The 21,990-nt window shown below is 37.7% G+C and overlaps 2 protein-coding genes across 4 annotated transcripts; one reads left to right on the top strand and one right to left on the bottom strand.

Annotated features, from left to right (window-relative positions):
- Positions 1–1,451: 1,451 nt before the first annotated feature.
- Positions 1,452–6,446, bottom strand: LOC104587782 (uncharacterized). The gene is made up of 2 exons (XM_010245505.3): positions 5,935–6,446; positions 1,452–2,082 (listed from the first exon to the last, which is right to left on the bottom strand). Exons 1-2 carry the CDS (start codon positions 6,193–6,195, stop codon positions 2,026–2,028), a joined length of 318 nt encoding a protein of 105 aa, XP_010243807.1. The 5' UTR covers positions 6,196–6,446; the 3' UTR covers positions 1,452–2,025.
- A 4,185-nt stretch (positions 6,447–10,631) lies between these two features.
- 5-FCL (5-formyltetrahydrofolate cycloligase) lies at positions 10,632–19,507 on the top strand. 3 transcript variants are annotated; one of them, XM_088903345.1, is made up of 7 exons: positions 10,632–10,975; positions 13,458–13,598; positions 15,355–15,519; positions 15,826–15,867; positions 15,949–15,994; positions 18,996–19,066; positions 19,229–19,507. In XM_088903345.1, exons 1-7 carry the CDS (start codon positions 10,738–10,740, stop codon positions 19,366–19,368), a joined length of 843 nt encoding a protein of 280 aa, XP_088759471.1. In that variant the 5' UTR covers positions 10,632–10,737; the 3' UTR covers positions 19,369–19,507. The 3 variants fall into 3 exon arrangements, with proteins under 3 accessions (XP_088759471.1, XP_010243806.1, XP_010243805.1); XM_010245503.3 differs by having other exon boundaries at positions 10,636–10,975; positions 15,358–15,519; XM_010245504.3 differs by lacking the exon at positions 13,458–13,598 and having other exon boundaries at positions 10,633–10,975; positions 15,358–15,519.
- The last annotated feature ends 2,483 nt before the right edge of the window (positions 19,508–21,990 follow it).

Raw genomic sequence — 21,990 nt, 5'->3', positions numbered from 1 at the left:
TTAGTTTTGGGGCAGCACGCAAAGATACGGTGTTAAGGTGTTTGTGTGTGAATCCATCATTACTGCCACCTGCAACGCTCTGCACTCGGTCGGAAACACTCAAAACCTCCTTTCTCTTTCTCTCTCTCTCTCCTAAAGCTCCTCTGAGCGCATACAGATGAGATGACAGTGGCTTCCACAGCAAGAATGAATTATGAATCTCATCTGCTCGCGGTATTAACAGAAATGCCACGATGTAGACGCCGAGTGGCCAGTGGTGGCCCCGGACAGGCGGGCGCCGAACCCCGTTCTAGGCTTTTGGTTGGCTGCGCTCACAGCCTTTGTTTCTGCTGAGGTCCACCACCTACGGGCTACAGCCTCCCCACCGGACAGTCTGGACCCGTCGGAAAACACACACAGGTGTTGTGTTATATCGCGAGGAAGGGTGTTTGTCTGGTGACTGGTGGTTAATAGTTGACTACTTGACTCTCAGAAGATGTTTTTTGGGGGTTTTTATTCGGATTCGGATCCATCATCCAAGTGCCAAAGAGCAATGCATCTTGAGAACACAAGATCCACAACCAGTGTAGGACCCATAACTTGGAAATTGTAGGGCCCTCTTTTGTGGTGGTGCTCTGATTGTTTATTGGAAGAGGTGGGCCATAATTAAGGATGCTGTGCCCCCACCCCACCCAAACACAAGTACACAACCCAATGCTGCACGTCCACACAACCCGATTCTGCATTTAAGAAGCATATCTGCCAAAATCCCTTTTGGTAAGAAACAATGCTGTGGTGAGTTTAAAGTATTTTACTAGAAAATGGTTCTGTTTCTTCACTTTTCAATGTGGCATACGATAACTCAGAAAGGGTCTTATTACAATGTCCCCCACTACCCTCCAGTAAACATTTTTTTTTTTTTAAATGTAAAATATCTCCTAAATTTCAGGCACTTTGTTGCATTTTTGTTTCTGCATAAACAGAATGACCATTAAACCATAAATGCTGATGTGGCAAGTTTATGCAATGCATTAGTCCAACTACAGACTTCCAAACACTCTTTAAGAGTTTTCAAATTTCAACCCATTCATTTCAATTACATCGGGTTTGTATTAGGGTTAGGGTTGGGGCCCATTAAAAATTTAATACATTTTCAACCCAACCCGACCCAAGTTGCTCCTCTACTCTCGTTTTATGTTAGGTGGACTTAATTGACAATACAAGTGGTGGGCCTGGATGCTTTTAGAATTTGAAAAATGGAGGGTTCTATTGTAGGGATCATCATGGATCTTGATACGATTCAATGGAGGATTGCAGTAACAATATTAACCATCTGTAACCGTTGCCCTACAGTTTTTGTTCATTAAAATATTGTAGTAAACAGGCTCATCAAAACAGTATTTTAATGAATAAAGTGGCTAATTTAATTCTCCCATAAAGAAAACAGTTTTGAATAATTTTTTTTGGGTAGAAACAACAGAAAACACAGAACTAACCGAAGCAACATAGACCAAATTAACAGAGAGAAAACAGCAGGAAAGAAACTAAACTACAAAGAAGAATCCTCTGAGAGTTGAGATAACAGCCAGGAAGGGGAGCAAGACCAACTGCCTTCCAACCAAGCTGCTCCTTTGGCTGCCAATAGATGAGCAGACTTGTTGGCTTTTCTTTGCACGAAGCTAAAGGAAAACCCAACTAAGATCAGACTGTAGATATCCACACTTGAGTGTTGATATCGAAAGGTGTAGCTTCCAACACCTTAAAAATAGTCTGATTGTCACTTTCCAAAATTAAGTTCACAAAACCTAAATTCTTAGCAGCATAACAGCATTGCTTGATTGCATGCAAATACTTCAGCATACAAGGGAGAAACCAGTTTGCAGATACCACATCTACCAAAAAGAAAGGAAGCTACAGCATTTTGGAACAAAAAACCATAACCACTTCGTCCTGCTGCTGAATAGCTTCCATCAATATTAAATTAAATTACAGATCCCAAGGGTGGTATCCATGATCCATCGAACCACAAATTCATTCTGGTGAGAACTAGTGGAAGAGGCGGTTGATTCGGGAAGGGAAGCTTTCATCACTTCCTTCATCCACCTATAATTAGCAATAATAACAGATAAACCTGCATTAGGAGTTGCATCATTGAAAATAAATGCATTCCGAGCTTTCCAAATACACCACATAAGAAAAACAGAAAATGCTATAAATGAGAGTCCACCCCAGAATTATTCTTTTAATTTCCTGTTCAGACTTCCAGGCTCCTTCTTGCATAACGGGCATATGTTATCTTGTTTCATCACATTTCTGTCAGCTAGGACCTGATTTACTACTAGACTGTCAAGACAACATCTCCACACAAAGGACTTCAACTTGGGGGGAATATTCAAGGCCCACAATTTCTTCCATTTACTAGGGTGCAAAATAGCCTGATTCGAATTAATAGAATTTTTTTGATCTGATTTTTGTATAACCATGTGATAAGCGGATTTTATAGAAAATTTACTTGTAGGGTCAAAGACTCCACATGGGCTTGTCCGCTCCTTCATTTATGGGGAGCTCTAAGGAGCAAATCTTTCTAGTTAAAAATTCTCCAAATGGAAACCACCTCACTCTTCCATGTTTTGGATATTGGGTCAATCGAATCCCTAATTTTTCTACCCGTCATGGCGGGAAGATGAGGACCATAAGGCTTAAAAAGGAAATATCTGGGATCCAAGGGTCTGCAATTGGATTAACAACTTGTCCATTAACGACCTTCCAACAAGCCCCTTCCTTGATAATATCCCTTCCATCCAGGAGACTTTTAAATCCCCAATAACAGTTTGTAGGGGCTTTAACTAACAAAAAACTTTGGGAGAATGACGGTTCAGCCCAGGGTCAGAATTTGTAAGTCCAAAGTACTGTTGGGGCAGGTGCCAGCTCGGAATTGATGCCAATTCAAAGACGGGCATTGGTGCACAGAGTGTCGGTTATTAACATTTTGAATGTTTATAACTCTGCAGTGGAAATCAGAAATCTGCGTTGGGCCTGTCCGTACTTTTCCGAAAAACTTTTGCCTCGAAAGTACTTGGCTTCAATTACTTTGGACCACAGGATAATTTTGTTTTCTAAGAACCTTCATGCAAGCTTAGCTAAAAGAGCTAAGTTAAAGGCATGTGGGTCTCGAAACCCCAACCCTCCATAAAATTTACTTTTACAAGATTAGGTTAAAATAGATTTTACCATCAGCTCCTTTCTAGCCATAGATAATCCTGTTATCATCCAACTTTTTATTTTTTGATCAATCCTGTCCAATAAGAAATTAAAAAGGTCTTTTTTTGTACTTACCTGTAATAGGAGGCAATCCCAAATAGGAGCAAGGAATACTTATTGATTTGATTTTTAGCACTTTGGGAAGTATCTTTTGGAATTTGAGGTGTAACTTTGGACTGAAGAAAGACTTCAGATTTAGAAAATACACCTTTTAACTAGAGACCTCCCCATGTTGCTTCAGAACCTCCATAATGCATCCTACATCAGCAATGCTAGCTTTGGAGAAAATGTTGGAATCATCCGCAAAAAAAGAGGTGAGTGATTGTAGGGCATGCAGTTACTATTCATTTGGATTCAAAAAAAGTTCCTTCAGTTTGTAAATGGATTAGAGTCATAGATACACTTCAAACAAAACAGAGAGAGATATGGGAATAAGGGATCTCCTTGCCTAATTCCTTTAGTATGGTTAATTACTCTACTAGAGTTACCATTAATCAAGATTTGATAGGAAAATGTTGAGATACATTGCATAGTCCAATTAATGAACTTCCCATCAATCCCAAATCCTTTAAGACCCATTTCACAAAATTCCACTTGACCCTATCATAAACCTTTGTTCATGTCAAATTTAATTGCCATATAGCTTTGCCTTTTCTTAGAGGTCCTCATGAAGTGAATTACTTCATGAGTTAAAAGAATATTATCTGTAATCAATCTTCTAGAGAGGCATTCTGATTTTGGCTGATGAATTTGGGTAGGATGGTTTTTAATTTGTTCACCAAAATTTTTGAAATAACTTTGTAGATGGTATTACATAGACTAATAGGACTGAATTGACCTGGAGTTTTAGGTCTTTTACACTTTGGGATCAAAGCAATAAAAGTTTTGTTAATATCCCTGCAAAGTGTACCAGTCCGGAAAAATTCTTTTACTGCTCCTATCACTAACTTCCTCACTATGTCCCAATATTGTTGAAAGAAGTTTGGGAACCCATAAGGTCCCAGAGCTTTTTGAGGATGCATCTGAAATAAAGCCTCATTCACCTCCTCATCCTCTATATCTTCCACTAGTGACCAATTGTCTTCCTCTATCACTACCCTTGGGAGGCCCTCTAGTAGGTTACCGATATTACTTGGGTTGGTTGTTTTGTAAGCCTCCTCAAAGTGTGAGACTAGAAGTCTTGTCATTTGATCTTGCCCTTCAAACCACTCCCCACTTTCATTCTTAAGGGAGATAATCCTATTCCTTGCTCTTTTACGAATGGTGGCCTAATGGAAATATCTAGTATTTTGATCCCCAGGTCTTAACCAGTTTTGCCTTGATTTTTTGGCCCACAACATTTCCTCCCTCTTGAACTCTTTGTCCAATGCTTCTTATATTTCTTTCAATCTCGATGCACTGAAAGAACTTGCAGTTTTTTTCCTTTCCATACTTAACTCCAGCTAAGGAGCTTGTATATTATCCTGCACTTTCCCAATCACTTGCTTGTTCCACTTCTTTAGGTCTCCTCTCAACTCTTTCTGAGTTATGTTCACCTTGAACGGAAGGTTTTTACCCTCAATAGCAATCCATGATTCCTTAATAATTTTTTCACACTCATCATAAGTAGCCCACAATCTTTCAAATTTGAAAGGTTTTCTAGCTTTCTCTTTTGGAGGACAGGTATCTAGGAGAATTGGTAAATGATCTGATCCTAGGGAAGGATGGTGTTGAACCCTGGCTTCCTCAAAGCTCTCTTTCCACCTTCTGTTGGCTAAGACTAAATCAAGTCTTTCCTTTATATGACCCAAACCATCCCTCTTATTGGTCCCAACATACCTCGGGCCATAGCTTATTATAGGTTCCAACCCTAATGAGTTAATAAATCTTTTGTTCTTCATAACCAATTTCCTTACCTTCATATTACCCCCCCCCCCCCCCATCTTATCTTGGATATCAAAAATTAAATTGGAATCTCCTATGCAGATCCAAGGCCCTTGGACTACTCTAGCACAATTCTCCCATAAAGCCAGAAAATTGTCTATCAATTGCTTATTTGGCTCACCATAAGTAAAGGAGCAGTGCCACAGTTCCTCGTTCTCTTCTTGAACTTGTGCCAAAATCAGTCTTTCACAAGTAAGCTTGATTGAGAGGTTTACCTCTTTCTCCCAGAGCAACATTAGCCCTCCTAAGAGCCCATTAGCATCCACACCTCAACACTCCTACTTCCTTAGCCAACCTAGTTTCTTCTTATAATTCAAAATGGAACATTTAGTCTCCATCAAAAAAGTTATTTTTGGTTTTTTCTTCAACCAGACTCTCTTTAGAGCTTGAACTGTCAAGGGAGAGCCAATCCCCTAGCAGTTCCAAATGAGGATTAACATGACCCCTTGGGGGGCTGATTAAGGGAAGCCACCCACCGAAAACTAGTGGTTCCTTCTTTCTCATTGAACCAAGTGTGCACCTTCCTCCTCAATCTTTTCAATTTAACCATCTCCATCTTACTTTTTAAAATTGAATTATTATCAATTCTTTGAGTATTTTTTTTGTTTTCTTCCTTTTTTTCTTTTAATTAATCTTTTTTATTGATGATATCATTTTTCCTTTTAATATTGATAATTTCATATTACAATAAAAATTCAATGCAAGATGAACTAATAACATAACTGCATTACAATATGGAAAACAACTCAATGAGTTTATAGATAGGAGTACCTCCATGCCTTGACTATCTTCTGCAGCCCCAAGTTCTCCTTCAATTTCACTCATTCGCAAACTAGAGTTCTGTATTGGGTCACTCTCCGTTGAGCCTTTTGAGTCTTCAGATTGAGAATCCCCTTCCGCTGCTCGTTCCTCTCCAACCCCCATTGGAATCGAATAGGTCTCCATCAGATCCACTTGTGTCTCAAGAATTCCTTCTCCACCATTGGTTTCACATCCTTCCAAAATTCTTGCTTTCTTGAGGTTCGAATCCATTATCTCATCAATGGGAACCGGGTCTGCTAGTCTTCACCGCTTCTTACTTCGCTCCAGATCTGAACTACTGTTCATCGAGGTCTCTGTCCCACAGTGATATGCCACGTCATTTTTCTTGGTTATCAAAAGAGGATTTGCCTCAATCTCTTTCCTTTGATACTATTCTGTCTGCATATCTCCTACTTCCACCAGTGTTGGACTAGATTCTAGCTTCGGCTAACTTAATTCATGGGGATGGTACTGGTTATTAATTGCACCAAGTGGGATTTGCTCATGCGTCCGAGTCCATTTTTTATGCAACCCATGTCTTCCGCGCTCCACCAATACAACAGTAAATGTCCTACTCAGGCTTGCAGCAACTCCTTGTTTCTTTTGCCACGGTGGCAAGTCTATAGTCGATCAATGTTCACACTTTTTCTTTTGCTAGTGAAATGACCACTTCAAAGCTTATCAGCATAGGAGTTGTACCCATCCTATCATTCGCTGTTTGACTCCAATGATAGGATGGTTCTGGCAAGTTTTGCCCCTTTCTTCTTCTAGAATCTGACCTAACATTGGTGCACCAGTCTCCTCAAGTGAACGATCATCCACCTCCATTGGGATGGTTCTGGCAATAATCTCTCCTAGTCTCCGGTCAGAGTTCTGGCTTTGCAACCATGCCTACCTGAAGTCCACCACTGATTCCTCCTCCACATTAGCCAACTTTTGCTCTTATACTCCTTTCGGTGCTTTAAGTCATGGTTCGTATTTTTTTTTTTACCTTGAATCCTATCCCAATCAACATCTTATGTGATTTTATCATGCTCGTGACCTCTCCCTAAAAGATTGACACTCGGGATCGAAGAAACATTCCAACCATATGTGAGTTGCTGCTACTCATTCGGAATTTCTTATCCCCAACTAGAATCACCTCCCCAATTTGTTTGCAAAACTCTCTCCTATCACCGACGTTATACTTTCAACTGGCACGTCCAAAATTCTTGACCTTTCTACTTATCATTCCTTTAAGGTTCATCTCTGGCTCTCATTCCTTCTTCTATAGTAGTAGATAGCTCTTGAAGACTGTTGATTAATGTCTTTGCTACAAACATGCACAGTGAATACTGTTGAACCTGTACTCTTTAAATCCATTGTTGTCTATACTCTGTAGAGGAGGTTTAAGTTCAATTCCACGTATAGCCTTTGTTTGATGTTCACTCCTCAAATTTGTATCTTATCTATATATTAAAATTGGCTTGCCATGTCACTTTCGTTTTTCCTAGGCTTCTAAACTGTATATTTGAATCTGAGATTCAACATAATCGAATTGAACTCGAATAATTCGAATCGGATATTCGATCGAATTTGAGTATGTTTTTCTTACTGATTAAGTTATTCAATCAAATTCAAATATGCATTGATTTGATCCCATAAATATTCCAACTGTTTTATATATAAATTAATTAAAGTTTAATGAGGGTAAAAAATTAAAAAAAGAAATTCCCATTCTCAAGTCTTGGTCTTGAACTCTCAATTTATCTTCTTATCTTTCTCGTTCTCACTTTCTCAGCATTTAAAACTCTAACCCTTCTTTCACTGCTGCCCAAGCAACCACAACCATCTACGGCAACGTCAGTAACTAAGTGGTTGAGCACCAATCACTGGCCACTGCCTCTCATCTTCTGTCTCTCCTCTCTCGCCTCTCATCCTCTCCTCTCTCGATTCAGTAGTCAAGCACCAATCCCTTCTTCGCCGCCCAACCCAAGCTAACACCACCATCAGCGAGAGTGCCAACGCCCAACAGTCCAACATCCTCTGTCTCTCCTCTCTTGCCTCTCATCTTCTGATTTTTCTAAACCATTATCCTTAGCTGCCACCCAATCCAAGCAACCACTGGTCCACCATTACTAGTGATCTAGTACTAGTCACTGGCCACCACAGTCGTCGCACTTGCACCGGTGCAATGCATGATTGTTGCTATCGCACTTGGCCTACCGCCCACAAAGTCTACGACCTCCATCTCCCTTGCCTTTTTTTTCTATTTCTCTTGGTTTTGAGGTAAGAACTTTTTTTTCTTTTTACATGTTTAGATTTCAATTGATTTTTGAATGCCAAAGAATGTTCATTTTGTTATAGAATAGATTAGAGTGATTTAGATAATGGTTTATGGTTATGCTACAATGATTAATTGATAGAATTTGAACCAAATTGAATATTTGACTTAATAATCAAAATTGAATTGGAACCTAAGTTTTCGGATATCGAATCAAATTCGAATATCATTACTTATAATCGGTTTCGAATTTACATGCCTACATTTTCCCCTATCATTTAATTATTTTGTAGTTTTTTTTATTTTTGGTTTTAAAATTGAGCAAAATAACTTAAGTAGCTAATTAACTTTAACTCATTAGACTTTTATCTCTCCTCATTAACTCTCTCTTCTCTTTCTCATTAACTCATTTGATTATCTCTCCTCATTAACTCACCATTAACTCTCTTTTCTCTTTCTCACTAAATCCTTTGATTATTTCTCCTCATTAATCATTCCATTAACTCTCTCTTCTCAAATGACTTACTCCACTAATTCTCTCTCCTCTCAATTACTTCGTTTAATTGCTTAAAATTCATTTACTATTTTTCATTCTTTTATTTTTTATTCTTTCTCCTCATTAATATAATAAACCAAAAGGAATTTGCTTAGGGGTGATTATTTCAATCCAGCATGGGTTGGACCTGCATTGGGCCCACAAATCTCAAGGCCAATCTTGGGCCTAATACTTCAAGGCTGGTATAAGCCCAATTCAGCCCATAAATAAATAAGAATTTAAAAATTAGTTAATAATATAAATAGTTAAATCACCTAAAAAAAATGAGTGAGTGAGTGAGTGAGAGAGAGAGAGTTTTAGGGCCTATTCATTTGCAAAAGTGTTTGCTATTTCTTACCTAGCTAAGAAAGGATCCCCAATCCCCAAGCCAAGCTGCACTAACCACAAAGCCTAAGGAATGAGGAAGAAACCCATCATGATTGGGGCACAAGAAGCATGTATTACTTGTGAATGCAAAGACATAAGAAGTGCTTTGCTACTCACTAGCCTTTGCGCTTTGCCCATTTCTAAATAAAAATTGAAATTTTGGTCATTACAAATAACATCTTGGCCCATTCATATCCTAAATAACTTGTGGTCCATTTGGTTCATAGTTGAAATCAAAATCAGAATCCCTCGGAATCAGAATGGTCTATTCCCCTCACCTGTTTAGTTCAATCTGGAATCAGAATCAAAATCAAAATTATTTGGAATGGATTCTCATTTCAAGGGGAGGGGGAGGAATGACCATTCCCTCAAATTGGGGAGTACTATTCCACCAAGAATGGGATTCTGATTCTTCCCAGTCAAATAGTTGGACCATTCGAATTCCGATAACCCTTATTCTTGAAGATCAAACGGACCCATTCTATAATTTTGTCTATGACTAATTGCACAACCTCTCAGCCTATGCCTTGACCTGACTAAACTAAAAAAAAAAAAAGTCTTTAGTTTGGGCTAGGTGTGGTCTTTACCTGATCAGTGTTGGTCCTTTTTTTTTTTTGAACGCATCATTGTTTGGTCTTCAAATTGCATAATGATGAAGGGACAAATAGAGTCAGCATAGCCTGGCTAGTAAAAGATGAAGGGCTGTTCATGAGTCGGGTTGGGTCGGTTTATTGAAACCGACCCTATGTTAAGCAAAACCGACCTGGTTGGTTTGAGTCGGGTTGGGATGGTTTGGGTCGGTTTCGACTCTAAGTTCAACCATGGTAATAAATTGAAATTTCAAATTTTTGTCTTGAGAGTCAAATTGTATTAGAGGTTGTACTTGAGTTGAGGGGCTAAGGGGGGCAGACCAAGTTAGAATAAAAGTTATCAAGAAAATAGAAAATCAAATTCTATTAGAGAAAGAAGACTGAAATTTGTATATTTTAAGAAACCTTCTAATCTAAATAAAAAAGGACACCTAATTCTAATTGTAATTGATTGCCTAGTTAATGTAAAAGATCATAGAAACTAGGATCCTTTGTTTATTTTCTTTAAATTTTTCCAAAAAAATTCCTTGTCTAGTTGTCTTACGATACTTGCCATTAATGTCATTCTTAATTAGAAGACTAGAAATTAAGTTAGGTTGTAACTAGGATAAAGACAAATTAGTTAAATAGGAACTAAGTAGGTTGTAACTACTAAATCGGTTCGGTTTAAATCGGTTTCGATTTTTCATACATAAAAATTGAAACCGACCTGAACCATCGATTTATGATTTTTTACAATCCAAAACCGACCGATACTGAAAAAAACCCAACCAGCAACCACCACCACTCCCATCATGTCTGTAGGGCGAGGTACACAGAGTTGCATGGAATCGTTGCTTACAAAAATCCTCGTATCTATACGAAGAAATTGGAAAGAGAGAATCTTCAATCTTGACTGCATTCAACGCCAACCCCCCACCAGGCCACCACTCCCAGTAGCAGAAGAAATGGGACCGTAGGGCTAACCTAAGAGACAAAGGTGGCGTTACCTATGAGTGATGACCCCGGTCTGGGCAATAACGTCGTCATCGTCGTTAGCTGTGGTAGCCCAAATCTTTCCCCGTTCCTCCTCTCGTCGCGAAATCTTGCCGCGCCAACCATCTGACTCTCCCCGCTACTTCGTTACAATGAGCAAAGATTCTAGTCTAGACCCCATTTTTCACCAGAAGCGAACCCTCCGATCCAAAGTACGCAAGGATCTCAAGGGCATGAATGCTTCTCAGAGATCCCAAGAAGGTTAACTCATTCCTTCTTTTATATCTTTCAATTTGTTGAATTCAGAGCTCAAAGCATAACTATCATCTATGTAGAGTTAGTATTATCTATCAAAAAAAAAAAAATCATCTATGTAGAGTATATCTATCATTTACAGATTATTAATGACAAGAAATTGGCTGCACCTTTAGATTAATATCTTTAGCTTCCTGAATTAGCAAACTATATTTTGCGTGTACAGTTGTGTATGAACAAATGATCTCTTCAGAATTTAGAACAAAACTTTAATATTTGCAAGCAAGCAATCAAGCACATTGGACCTAGTTTATATGTTGATTCTAGGCTGTTCTGTTACGATGTTTCAGTTAATAACAAAACGTGATTTGAAAGTTGTGATCCAATATGAATACGTTTGATTGTTGGGGGAAATCTCGTTTACATGAATCGTTCAGAATCGGCTGGAATAACGCAATTCAATTTCCCTCCAAAAAACTTACCCTGTTAGCAATTATTATTATTTTTTTTATTACACAATGAGCAGTTCAGTCTTAAGTGAAATATTCATTATAGGACTTCCTCAAACCTTTAGTAAGGCCAAGAAAATTGCCTACGAGACAGGCTTGATATCTACAATCAAGTTGTTCTGAATCAAGGAATGGACCTAATAGGTGACAAAAATGAAAAAAAAAAAAAAAAGTAGAGTAAGATAGGTTAAGCATGTCCATACAGTGGTGGATCCAGGACCTTTGATCAGTGGGGGCACACCTCTGGCTTAGGCCTTTTAGAACCATGAAAACATAAGTTCTCATTTAAGAAATCAAATTTTATTTGACCCCTTACTAGTTTATTTGAGTGGAGGCAATTGTAAAAAAAAATTCATATATATATAAAACATTTTCAAATCTCAGTGTGGGCTGCCCACACTGGCTTCTACATAGATCCACCACTGTGTCCATAGAAGGCCACCATTGGCGCCCATAAGAAAGAATTGTTTGCTGCATGTTGAGGGTCCTAGAAGAGCTCAGTGAAGGTTGAAATTGAAGGTGACTTTGGTTGGGTGAAAAAGAGATATCTAAGGACTCAATTTAACTATGGATATGTTGGACACATGCAAAGAAGACCACCAACTTTCTGTTATTGATAAAAAAAAGGAAGACCACCAACTGCTCCAGTTAGAAGTGATCTGTTACACATTGAAGGGGCTATAAGAGCTTGGGGTAGACCAAAAAGGACATGGATAGAAGTAGTAAGAAATGATTTAAGCACTAATAATTTAACAGTGGATGTGGCTTTAAATAGAACAGATTGGTGAAACAGGATTCATGTAGTCGACCCCATATAGTTGGGATAAGGCATGTAGCTGACCCTATATATAGGTGGAATGGTTAAATGGGGTTATGCAGATGGACCTTTACAGTTTGGAGGATGCGGCTTTGCGAAGTTGAGTTTTCTCTTATTTGAATTCCTTCTGCTAAAAAAGAAACCATATGCCACCTTCATACAAAATTTAGAGGGTGGATAGGAAATAAGAAAAGAGAATTTGGAATTTGGCAACCTTTTCATTGATGTTAAAGGGAGACTATACTTTTTGAAATATTATCGGATCAGTGAAAATGCCTTATCTATGGTTTAGACACATGACAATTCTTTTTTGATGAATATCACATGACAATTCTTACATACATATTTTTTCAACTATTACTGTTCTGCCATTATGTAGTTTGTCATGTAAAGCAGCAAAATTTACATTGGTTTTCTTCATGTTTCATACATATATGAACAAAGTTATGTTAAGAAGATATTGCACCATACAAGAGGAAATCTTTGAATGGGAGTCTGCAATTCAAGTTTCCAAAGTCACCAAATTTGTTGCTTGTGTTAAACACTGAAACACATTGCTTTTCATATCCTTATCTTGTTAATGATGTTCTGATTTATCATTGGAATATTGGCCTTGATAATGTTGTTTTGTTTGTCTCTATGTTGAAAAAAATATTAGATACTAAGTGTTTGAACACCCAGGATATCTAATTCATTATTAAAAATGTCAACAGAGATGGCTCATATTTTTGAGAATGGCTGACTGGAAGTTTACTTCTGCATATCCTGCTTTCTGACCACAGTTTTGTGCTACTTTAGAAACCAAAGATAGTTCTGCATAGGGATTAACCTAATAAATTGTATATCTAAAGCATATTTATCAGTAAATATGCAAAAGAAACTTCTCCCTTAATCCTTACATTATGTTTTCAATACATCGGGCTACTATTATAAGTCTCCACAACGGTTTTTCTGTCTTCTGTTTAGTATTTCTTTTGCAACTATGTATTCTTCTCTGTGTTATGGTCTTCTAACTTTCCTGTCAGAGAAGTCAACATACTTGCAAAGAAAAGCTGTAAGTTGTCAAAGACAACATACAAAGTCCACAATGTTTATATGTTTGGTTTTTCTTACTAAAGAAATTGCTAAACATTCACATATTTGTAACACTTCTGCCCTGCAGATATTGCAATTCAGAATATTGTTCTGGAATCTTCATGGTTCAAGTCTACTGAAAGACTATGTGTGTATATAAGTTGTGATGCCTTACGAGAAGTCAATACATCAAAAATTTTGTCAGAGATTTTAAGTGGTCCTGCTGAAGGTGAATATTTTATTCCTTTGAGTATCTAAGTGCCATTTAAAGTGATGTAGATTCATCACAAAATTCATTAGTTCACAGGATACAATTTATATTCTGAAAGATATTTCTGAAGAAACAATTGGAGGACTATTACAATAGCTTGTCCCAACCCTATTTGTAAGCAGTTAACACTGTTAAAATGTTGTCCATGACACATGGATGCTTCAAAATGGGTTCTATAACTGTGTGAGGAACTTTTATTTTTTTAATTGTAAATTTCATGAGTGTCCTTCACCTTCTGCATTTGTGGCCTCTCCATCTCTGAATAACATTCTCTCTCTCTCTCTCCTCTTCAAAATGAGTTCTATAACATACACAAACTGACCTGATCTATGCATGTGCTTGTTTTATTATTATTATTTTTTGTATTGTTTCTTTGGTTTTCCTTTTTAATAGTATTATTTATCTTTTTCCATGGAAACACAGAATTATCTGAGTTGTACTTCCAACTATCATATGGGGTGGTCCACCAGCAGCAATACAACATATGTACAGGCATAATTATAGGGAATTTTTAAGATATGCTATAGGTTAAACTCAAAATGTTGGATCACCCAAATCACAATGTCTATCCTATTATGCATACAAGAAATATGGTATACAAACTAAGAGGCATGAACTTGGATCTAGTGGGTAAGATCTATTGGAAGTTGATAGTTATTTTACCTGGATATGGCAAGGGCAAAGCTAGATATGGTGTTGGATATGAGATTTACACTAAAAATTGAAGTATCTGACATGATACAAATACAACACCCTTATATAGGTATCCAGGTATCATATAGTTCTTGCAGTAACATTAGGGGTTTGAGAAGAAACAATAAAATGTATACTTGAAATGATTAAGGGTTCATTTGAGGCCTTCAGGACAGTGACACTTGCTCTCTTTCATGTGTTTTTGCTATTGATGATGTAGACTCAAGTCAGATGACAGCACATATTGAACTTTTACTTTTAAGTGGCTTCATTGATGATCTAGATTCCACCAAAGCCAAGCTGATAGATTTCCTTATGGGTCTTCACATAATCTATTAATCTAACAGTCTCAGTTCTTTGGTCATCAAGTGATCCAGCAAAGGTAACCAGGTGGAACCAACATTTTGGTAGTAGTCCTTGGTGCTTTGGGTCACTATATTTACAGTTGGGGAGATTTTGAATTCCATTATAGTTCACACCAGATGGATTCCTAGAGAACTAAACTCAATGGTGTTGAGTTTGCAAAATCTGGGTCTTTTTCTTTTTAATAGTGATAGCTCCTTGCTTTCTGTTTTCATTGCTACTAGTTGTCCATATCATATACATTCTTTCACGTACTCATAAAAATTCTACGTTATTATTTCCTAATACATAATATAATACAATTACCTATGGAAAAGAATAGAAGCATTGTAAAATAGAAAGAATAGCTTGGATGTGGAAGGTCATTTTTGCAATTCGTTTTTTGTCAAGGGATTATCTTTGTAACAAATGACTAAATTGTACATTTTCCCCAGTGGTTTCTTCCAGATGGAGCCTTTTTAGTGGTAGGTTCATGTCCCACCTTCTTCCATGTATGATATGGACAAGTAATCTAGTTGGTTGTCCTTTTAGGCAACATAATGAGTACTTTAGATTACAAAAGTTATCATATGTTGAGCATTTTCTTGCTGTGATGAAAAGAATGTAAGACAACTTCTTTCTCCTTTTGGAAATTCTTACTGTTATTTTTCTAATCAAGTAGGTCAGACACTGATCAGGAAAAAGCTCTATGTTCCACGGGTGGAGGACAGGAATAGCCATATGCGGATGCTCCACATATCAACTATTGATGATCTAATTCCAAACTCAATGAATATATTGGAACCGGCCCCTGTAGATGGTGATGGAATTCAACGTGAAGATGGTATTTTTCCTTTTCTTTAATTCTTGTAAAACAAGTACTTGTCTGAAAAATACTAAATAGTTGGCCAAATCTTGGGGTCCCCTGATCTAAAGGTCCTAGTACCTTGCTTTCTGCCTCCATGTTTTTAAACGTGGTGAACCCACTTTGCCTAAAACAAAGGTAGCCTTCTCTACAATAAATGATGGTTCCTTAATTTATACCTTTATAATTCATGACTAGGTATTTATTTCTTTATTTGGGATACAGTTGGTGGAGGCTGATAGAACTGTATGCAATTATGAATCTAAACTATTTCTCATGGTACAGTGGTGCAGGCTGGAGACCCAGTTGATTTGTTCCTTCTACCTGGTAAGCTCTTTCAAGAATGTCTCTTGATTTAATTAGCTGCATCATGATATATTTTGACATTGTTTGCACTTTTGTTGGTAGGGCTTGCTTTTGACAGATCTGGAAGACGCCTGGGCCGCGGTGGGGGGTACTTTTATGCATCTTTGCTTATTAATCTGATAGTCTAGTTTGTTTTCAGCAAGTCAGAAACAAACCTAGTGGGGTCGCTAATAAAGTTTGACTATAGGCATCACTTAAAAGGTTTTAAATTTCATTGAAGATTCACAATATTTCAATTCTGTTTAGGGTGAAACAGCAACAAAGCAGCTGAATGTCAATTTAAGAATAAAACAGGATGAAATCTCAGAATTCCAGCAAAATCAACTGTGAAAATATTTATTTATTTATTTTTGATAGATAATGATAATGAAAATTTTATTAAATAAAGAACTAAGTATTCATCATACAATTCCCCACAAAGAGGCGCGAGGTGCAGCCTCCAAACTACATCCAATAACCAATTTGGAATCACCTTCAATCATTAAATGCTCCACTGCCAACTCTTTTGCATATTCTGCTCCTTGTAACACAGCTTGGAGTTCTGCATTTACAGAGTCTCCCCACCCTATAGGACCAGAAAATAGAGCTACAATCTGACCCTCATCATTTCTGAAGACTCCCCCTATTCCAGATGGCCCCAGGTTGCCCAAACTACTGCCATCAAAATTTAGTTTAATGACGCCTGCATCTGGAGGCTTCCAATCCACCACCGACTTGCTTCTGATTGCAGAACTTTTAGCTAGTTGTTCCCAATTTCTCCTTATGTCATCGAAAGTGTAGGTGGAAAACAGATCCAAGGATTTTACCCAACTTATGGCCCTACATAAGATACTTTCTAACACACATGTTTGATCCCTCTCCTTGTCATTAAAGATTCTAGCATTTCGTTCCTCCCACACGGTCCACACCAAAGCAGCTCTAACACACCTCCACAAAACTCTTCCTCTTCTCTTTGGCCACCTGAAAGTTGTAGGGTCAAAAAGATTGCAAATCTGCACCGGTTCTGTCCACCTGCACCCAAAAAGATGTAGGGGCTTGATAGTTGGATCATTCAGTCTAGAAGTCTAAAGACCTAGGAATCTTCCACATGGAAAGACAATTGTTCCTCTTGCCACCATATTCATGGGGCAGATATCAGCTTGAGATCCATAGATATGTGGTCAAAATCATGGTTTTTAAAACCGAACCGGTCAGGGGTCCGGTTACCGGTCCGAACGGTCCGACTGTTCGACCTGAACGACCGACCCGTTCTGACAAAAAATAAAAAATAAAAAAAATAAAAAAATTGAAAAACGGTCAAAACCGTTTGAACAGTTCGAACGGTTCAGCGGTTTTCTGACCAAAATCAACAGTTTTGGGGAAAAAACGACTTTGGGGAAAAATGGAACTGGTCAGGTGACCGGTTCCCGGTTTTTCCGGTCCGACCGTCCGGTCTGGTCCGGTTTTGAAAACCATGGTCAAAATAAGTACTGTTGAAGTTATCTTTTAATTTAAAATTCTCAAATCCTTCCAAGGAGATTGGTAAATTCATGTGGAGGTGTACCAGGGCTTCCATCCTTTTGTCTGTTTGGGAGGAGAGGAATGCAAGGATTTTCAATGGGAAGACATTGCCCAAGGAAGCAACCATAGAAAATACTTCAGTAAGAGCAGTGCATTGGATTAAAACTTAGATGGTGGAATGTCATGGCCCACACATGGTCAACTAGAACCAACTTTCAAAGGGAGTGGACACCACCAGCTGTAAATCAAGTTAAGCTCAATTTTGATGGATGCTGCTTGGGAAATCCAGGCAATTCAAGCATTGGAGGCATTTTTAGGAATTGCCATGAGCTAGGGGCTTCCAAAAAGGACTTGGGTGGAAGTATTAGAAATGATTTAAACACCCATAATTTAATGATGGATGTAGCACTGAACAGAAAGGAATGACAAAATAGGATTCATACAACCCCATATAATTGAGACAAGCCTTAGATAATGATGATGATTATGCCATGGGGCTGTAGTGGCTATCTATTTGGGTCCAATAGGGTTTTGGGACTTGAGAAGAAATGATGGCTGTGTTACAAGGTCTAAGGTTGGGTAAAAGGTTAAATTGAGATACTTAGTGGTGGAAGGAGAATCTAGAGTTGTGGTAGGATGGCTAAAGAAGGACAGTCGAGGAAAATATCTATTACAGGCATCATTATCATCATCCAAGCTTTATCACAACTATTACAGGCATATCCTAAGGGAAATCAAACAACTGGCAATGAAATTGGAAGTATCAGTAATCCGGTTACCTAGATCTGCAAATAATTTGACCAATTCACTTGCAGTCTTGCAAGACAAGGGGTCAGTATGGGACAATGAGGAGAGGGGTTAAGTAGTGAAGATCAGCCTTACGAAGAGGCAAATGTCATTGTACATAATATTCTTTTTCATTAATAGTGGTGCAACTTGGGTTGGTCCAATTAACATTTTAAACTGCTTTTGACTTGGGCCTAGGGAGTGGGCCCATTCAAATTTTGACAAAAGCCTAATCCAAGCCCACCTAAGTTGCACTCCAATTAGTCTTGGTAAGGTTACATTCTTAACAATAAAAAATCTTTTAATGAATTTTTTAGAACTCTGAGCCGCTTCTGTCACTCGGGGAAATCTGCAAGATGGGGTATGAGGCTGGTGTGAACTCGGAAAGTAAACAAATGAATGGTTTACAGTAGTACTTCATATAGCAGAAATAGGGTGGTTGCATAAACAGGAAATATTTTTTCCATACATTATTATATACTCACTTTAGTATTACTTTTTATTCTGAAAAGTTCTGTTACTCTTAAGGAAACAACATAGCTTCAATTGTTTAATAACTTGAGTGTAAATTGCTTGATCTAATTGTCATTTATAAATTATAACCTTGTTTTTTTTTTGGGTACCTGCAAAACAATTTCTTTATTCATCATTGCCTTAGCTCTATCCCAACTATTTGACATTCTCTGCATAAATATTGTTCTATCTGTAAATGCAGCCAACTATTTTGTGCATATTACTGATCAAATGCAGTTGACTTTTGCTTTTTTGCATGGTTCTTGTTTTTATTTCATGAAATCTTCTAGTTACTATGACCTGCTCCTGAAGAAATACCAAGAACTTGCCACAGAGCAGAAGTGGAAACAACCCCTCCTTGGTATGCATCCTAGCCTGTTGCTTGTCTTATTCTTTGCTAATGTAATGTGTGGTATGTTATTTCGGCTTATCCTAATTAAAATTTGAGATACTGCTTTGAATTTAATCTTTACAAATAAAAATGGCATGTTTTGAATTTCTTTCTTTTGATGCTTTACTGCAGTGGGACTCTCATACTCGGTGCAAATAATGGATGAGGGAGTCATTCCTGTCACTCCCAATGATGTTCCTGTGGATGCCCTTGTCTCTCCGGATGGAGTGATACCCATTAGTTTGAGAGCCTTCGAGAGAATGACAGAGTGATGGTTCACCAATTCATCTCTTTCTTCTCATTAGGGTTCTTACGGTGGACTTCTAAAAAAATACAATAATTTTATCTGTAACAGTTAGAAGCAAGAATTTTGAACATTCTAAACTAATCAATTCTAAAATTCTTTAGAAACGAACATGCCCGAGTACAAAATCTTGGAATATAGAACTTTTTTGTTACCTGGTGGTGAGTATTATAGACTAACCCGAGAAAAAGATTAGCCCTTTTGAAGATGCAAGGCAGTGAAATTCACAAACTGGTCCCTCATGGACAGACAAGGACTGATGTCAACTCAATTAATTAGAATGATGCTGGACGAGGGGCTATTGCTTGGTGCAATGATAAAATCCTTGGCTGACAAGTGTGAGAATGCAGGTTCGAGTCTGAGAGTGGTCACTTGGTGCAAAACCCCCCCAAAGGTTAGGTTGCTGTTTATCCCAGTTCATCCCTGTCAAGACCCCCCCACTTAGCCGTGATCAACATTGGGAAATGGACTAAAGGCAAAATTCATTCAATAGTGCTCAAATTACAATCCACGATAATACTACCAACCAGAAAGGCCGAACAAATTGATTGATTGATAATAGGAGACAGAGAATAAGCCACAAGAAGTGCCAGACCAACTGCTGAACAAGAAGTATGTAACACTGAGCACTGGGACAAAACAGCTCATCAGACCTCTGCAAGTGGTGATGAGAGTGGGTATGCTGATAAAATGGATATGTTGAACTTCGAATAAGAAGGGTTTTCTGTCTTGAATTATATTCTTTTGAATTAGTATAGGTTCATCCTATACCTGTTGGACAATATAAATTGCGGTCCAAAAAATTCATGGTCATAACATCATGTTGCCCAAAGTCGTCCCTACTCCCTCTTCCTATTTCTTCTTTATGGGCCAGTGAAAACGGGGAAAAGTAGAGTAATTATAATTTCATGCTTATTCTTCTGTATGAGCTAAAGTTACCGTAATTTCAAACATAGAAACTAGAGTTTCCTTGGTAGAGAATTCTACAGGGGGATAGGATCATTTTTCAAAATTGTAAACAGGCTCTGAAAAGATGCCTCAGATAAAACTTTTTTTGTGTGAATGCAAGCTCTAGCTCGCTGTTACAATTATACTCTGATCTTGATCTTGTACAGAGAATTTTGGGTGCAACCCAATTATGTGCACAAGTCAAGGACTGGTAGAATGCCTTGGAAGTGAAATAAATGATATTAGTTTCCCCTAATGCTTACATAGTCTACAGCCAAGACTATGTTCTGTACTCTTAAGAATCCCATCCAAGGACAGTATAGCATCAATGGAATGGAAATGGTGATTACTGATAACCTTGAAAGTTTGTTAAATGTGATTATAGCATTAAAGGCTCTTGCCAATAAAAACAAAAATTGCAGTCCCAGAGCCTCACTCAACTAAATCAATTCCTTAATTGAATTGAATAAAACGAATCAGATCTACTAGTTGTTGCTGCTGTTTTTTGTCAACGTTTATATGATGGATAAAGAAAATTAACACTTGAACAGCATTTATGTTTTTTTCAAATGTTACTTAACGACTAATTAATAATGAGGTAATGGATTGTTATGTTTTAAAAGTTTGGAGATTAAACTAGCACTAGGCCCGAATTTTCTCAAAAAAAAATAATAATAACATTATGAACTAGACTGTGATCTTACCAAAAAAAAAAAAAAGAAAAGAACTAGACTGAGATTCATGCCGTATAAACCATAGGGGAAAACATCAGCTTCATCGTAGCATTCACTTTGTCTTTTTTTTTTTCTTTTTCTTTTTTTTCTACCCATTTCTGTCAATGTTTCATGGGAATTGGGAACGGATCTCGATGCTCAAAGATTTTTTTTTTTTTTTTCTTTTCTCCCTCCGTCCCTCGAATGAAAGAGATTTTTCTTACACGGGAGAATGAGAGTTTGGAGTTTGGACAAGAAGTTCGAAAAGTCCATACCACGTGAAAAGAGGCATCTTCTCTTTTTTCTCTTGATGCTTCAAATTTCGAAGTGTAGGTACTCATGAGATGCTTGAGAAAATTGATTGATAATGACATGTGCTTGATCCATTTCATAGTAACACAACTTAAAAAGCATTAACCTAAGTTGTTTGCTTTTGTTTGTTTGGATAGCTCAAGCCGATTCTAATTCTAATCCTTTGAGCTGGTTTAGTAAACAAATATGATTAGGCTAATTTCCACTGAGACAATCTTAAGTTAAGCATATTCCTCCTTTAATTGAATTCTTTGAGTTTGACATGTGGGAAGAATATAATGGCACAGGAACTACAATGCATCATGCATGTACCTCCTCATCTGTCTGTTTCCTTTGATGCCCAACCCATTTTTTGACCACCTCAGATTGGAATCTACCAAAGACAGATACTCCTTGTTTGTTTTTAATTTTTATAGATGTCCCATCTCTCATCTCACACGTCACACCAATATTTCCTCTTACATGCATGAATTCTCCCCTTGTTGAATTTTCAATCCCTGGGAAAATTCCAAAACGTGCATGACCACTCTAATAAATTGATTACCACCTGAAATTCTGCAATCTCTATTTCTTTATTCAAATCTCGTAGGACAAATTACAGATTCTTAACAATGGAA

The sequence above is a fragment of the Nelumbo nucifera genome, chromosome 4 (genome assembly GCF_055504915.1).
Source record: "Nelumbo nucifera cultivar China Antique chromosome 4, China Antique-T2T, whole genome shotgun sequence".
Taxonomy (NCBI): Eukaryota; Viridiplantae; Streptophyta; class Magnoliopsida; order Proteales; family Nelumbonaceae; genus Nelumbo; species Nelumbo nucifera.
This window is presented reverse-complemented; position numbering and strand designations above follow the sequence as displayed.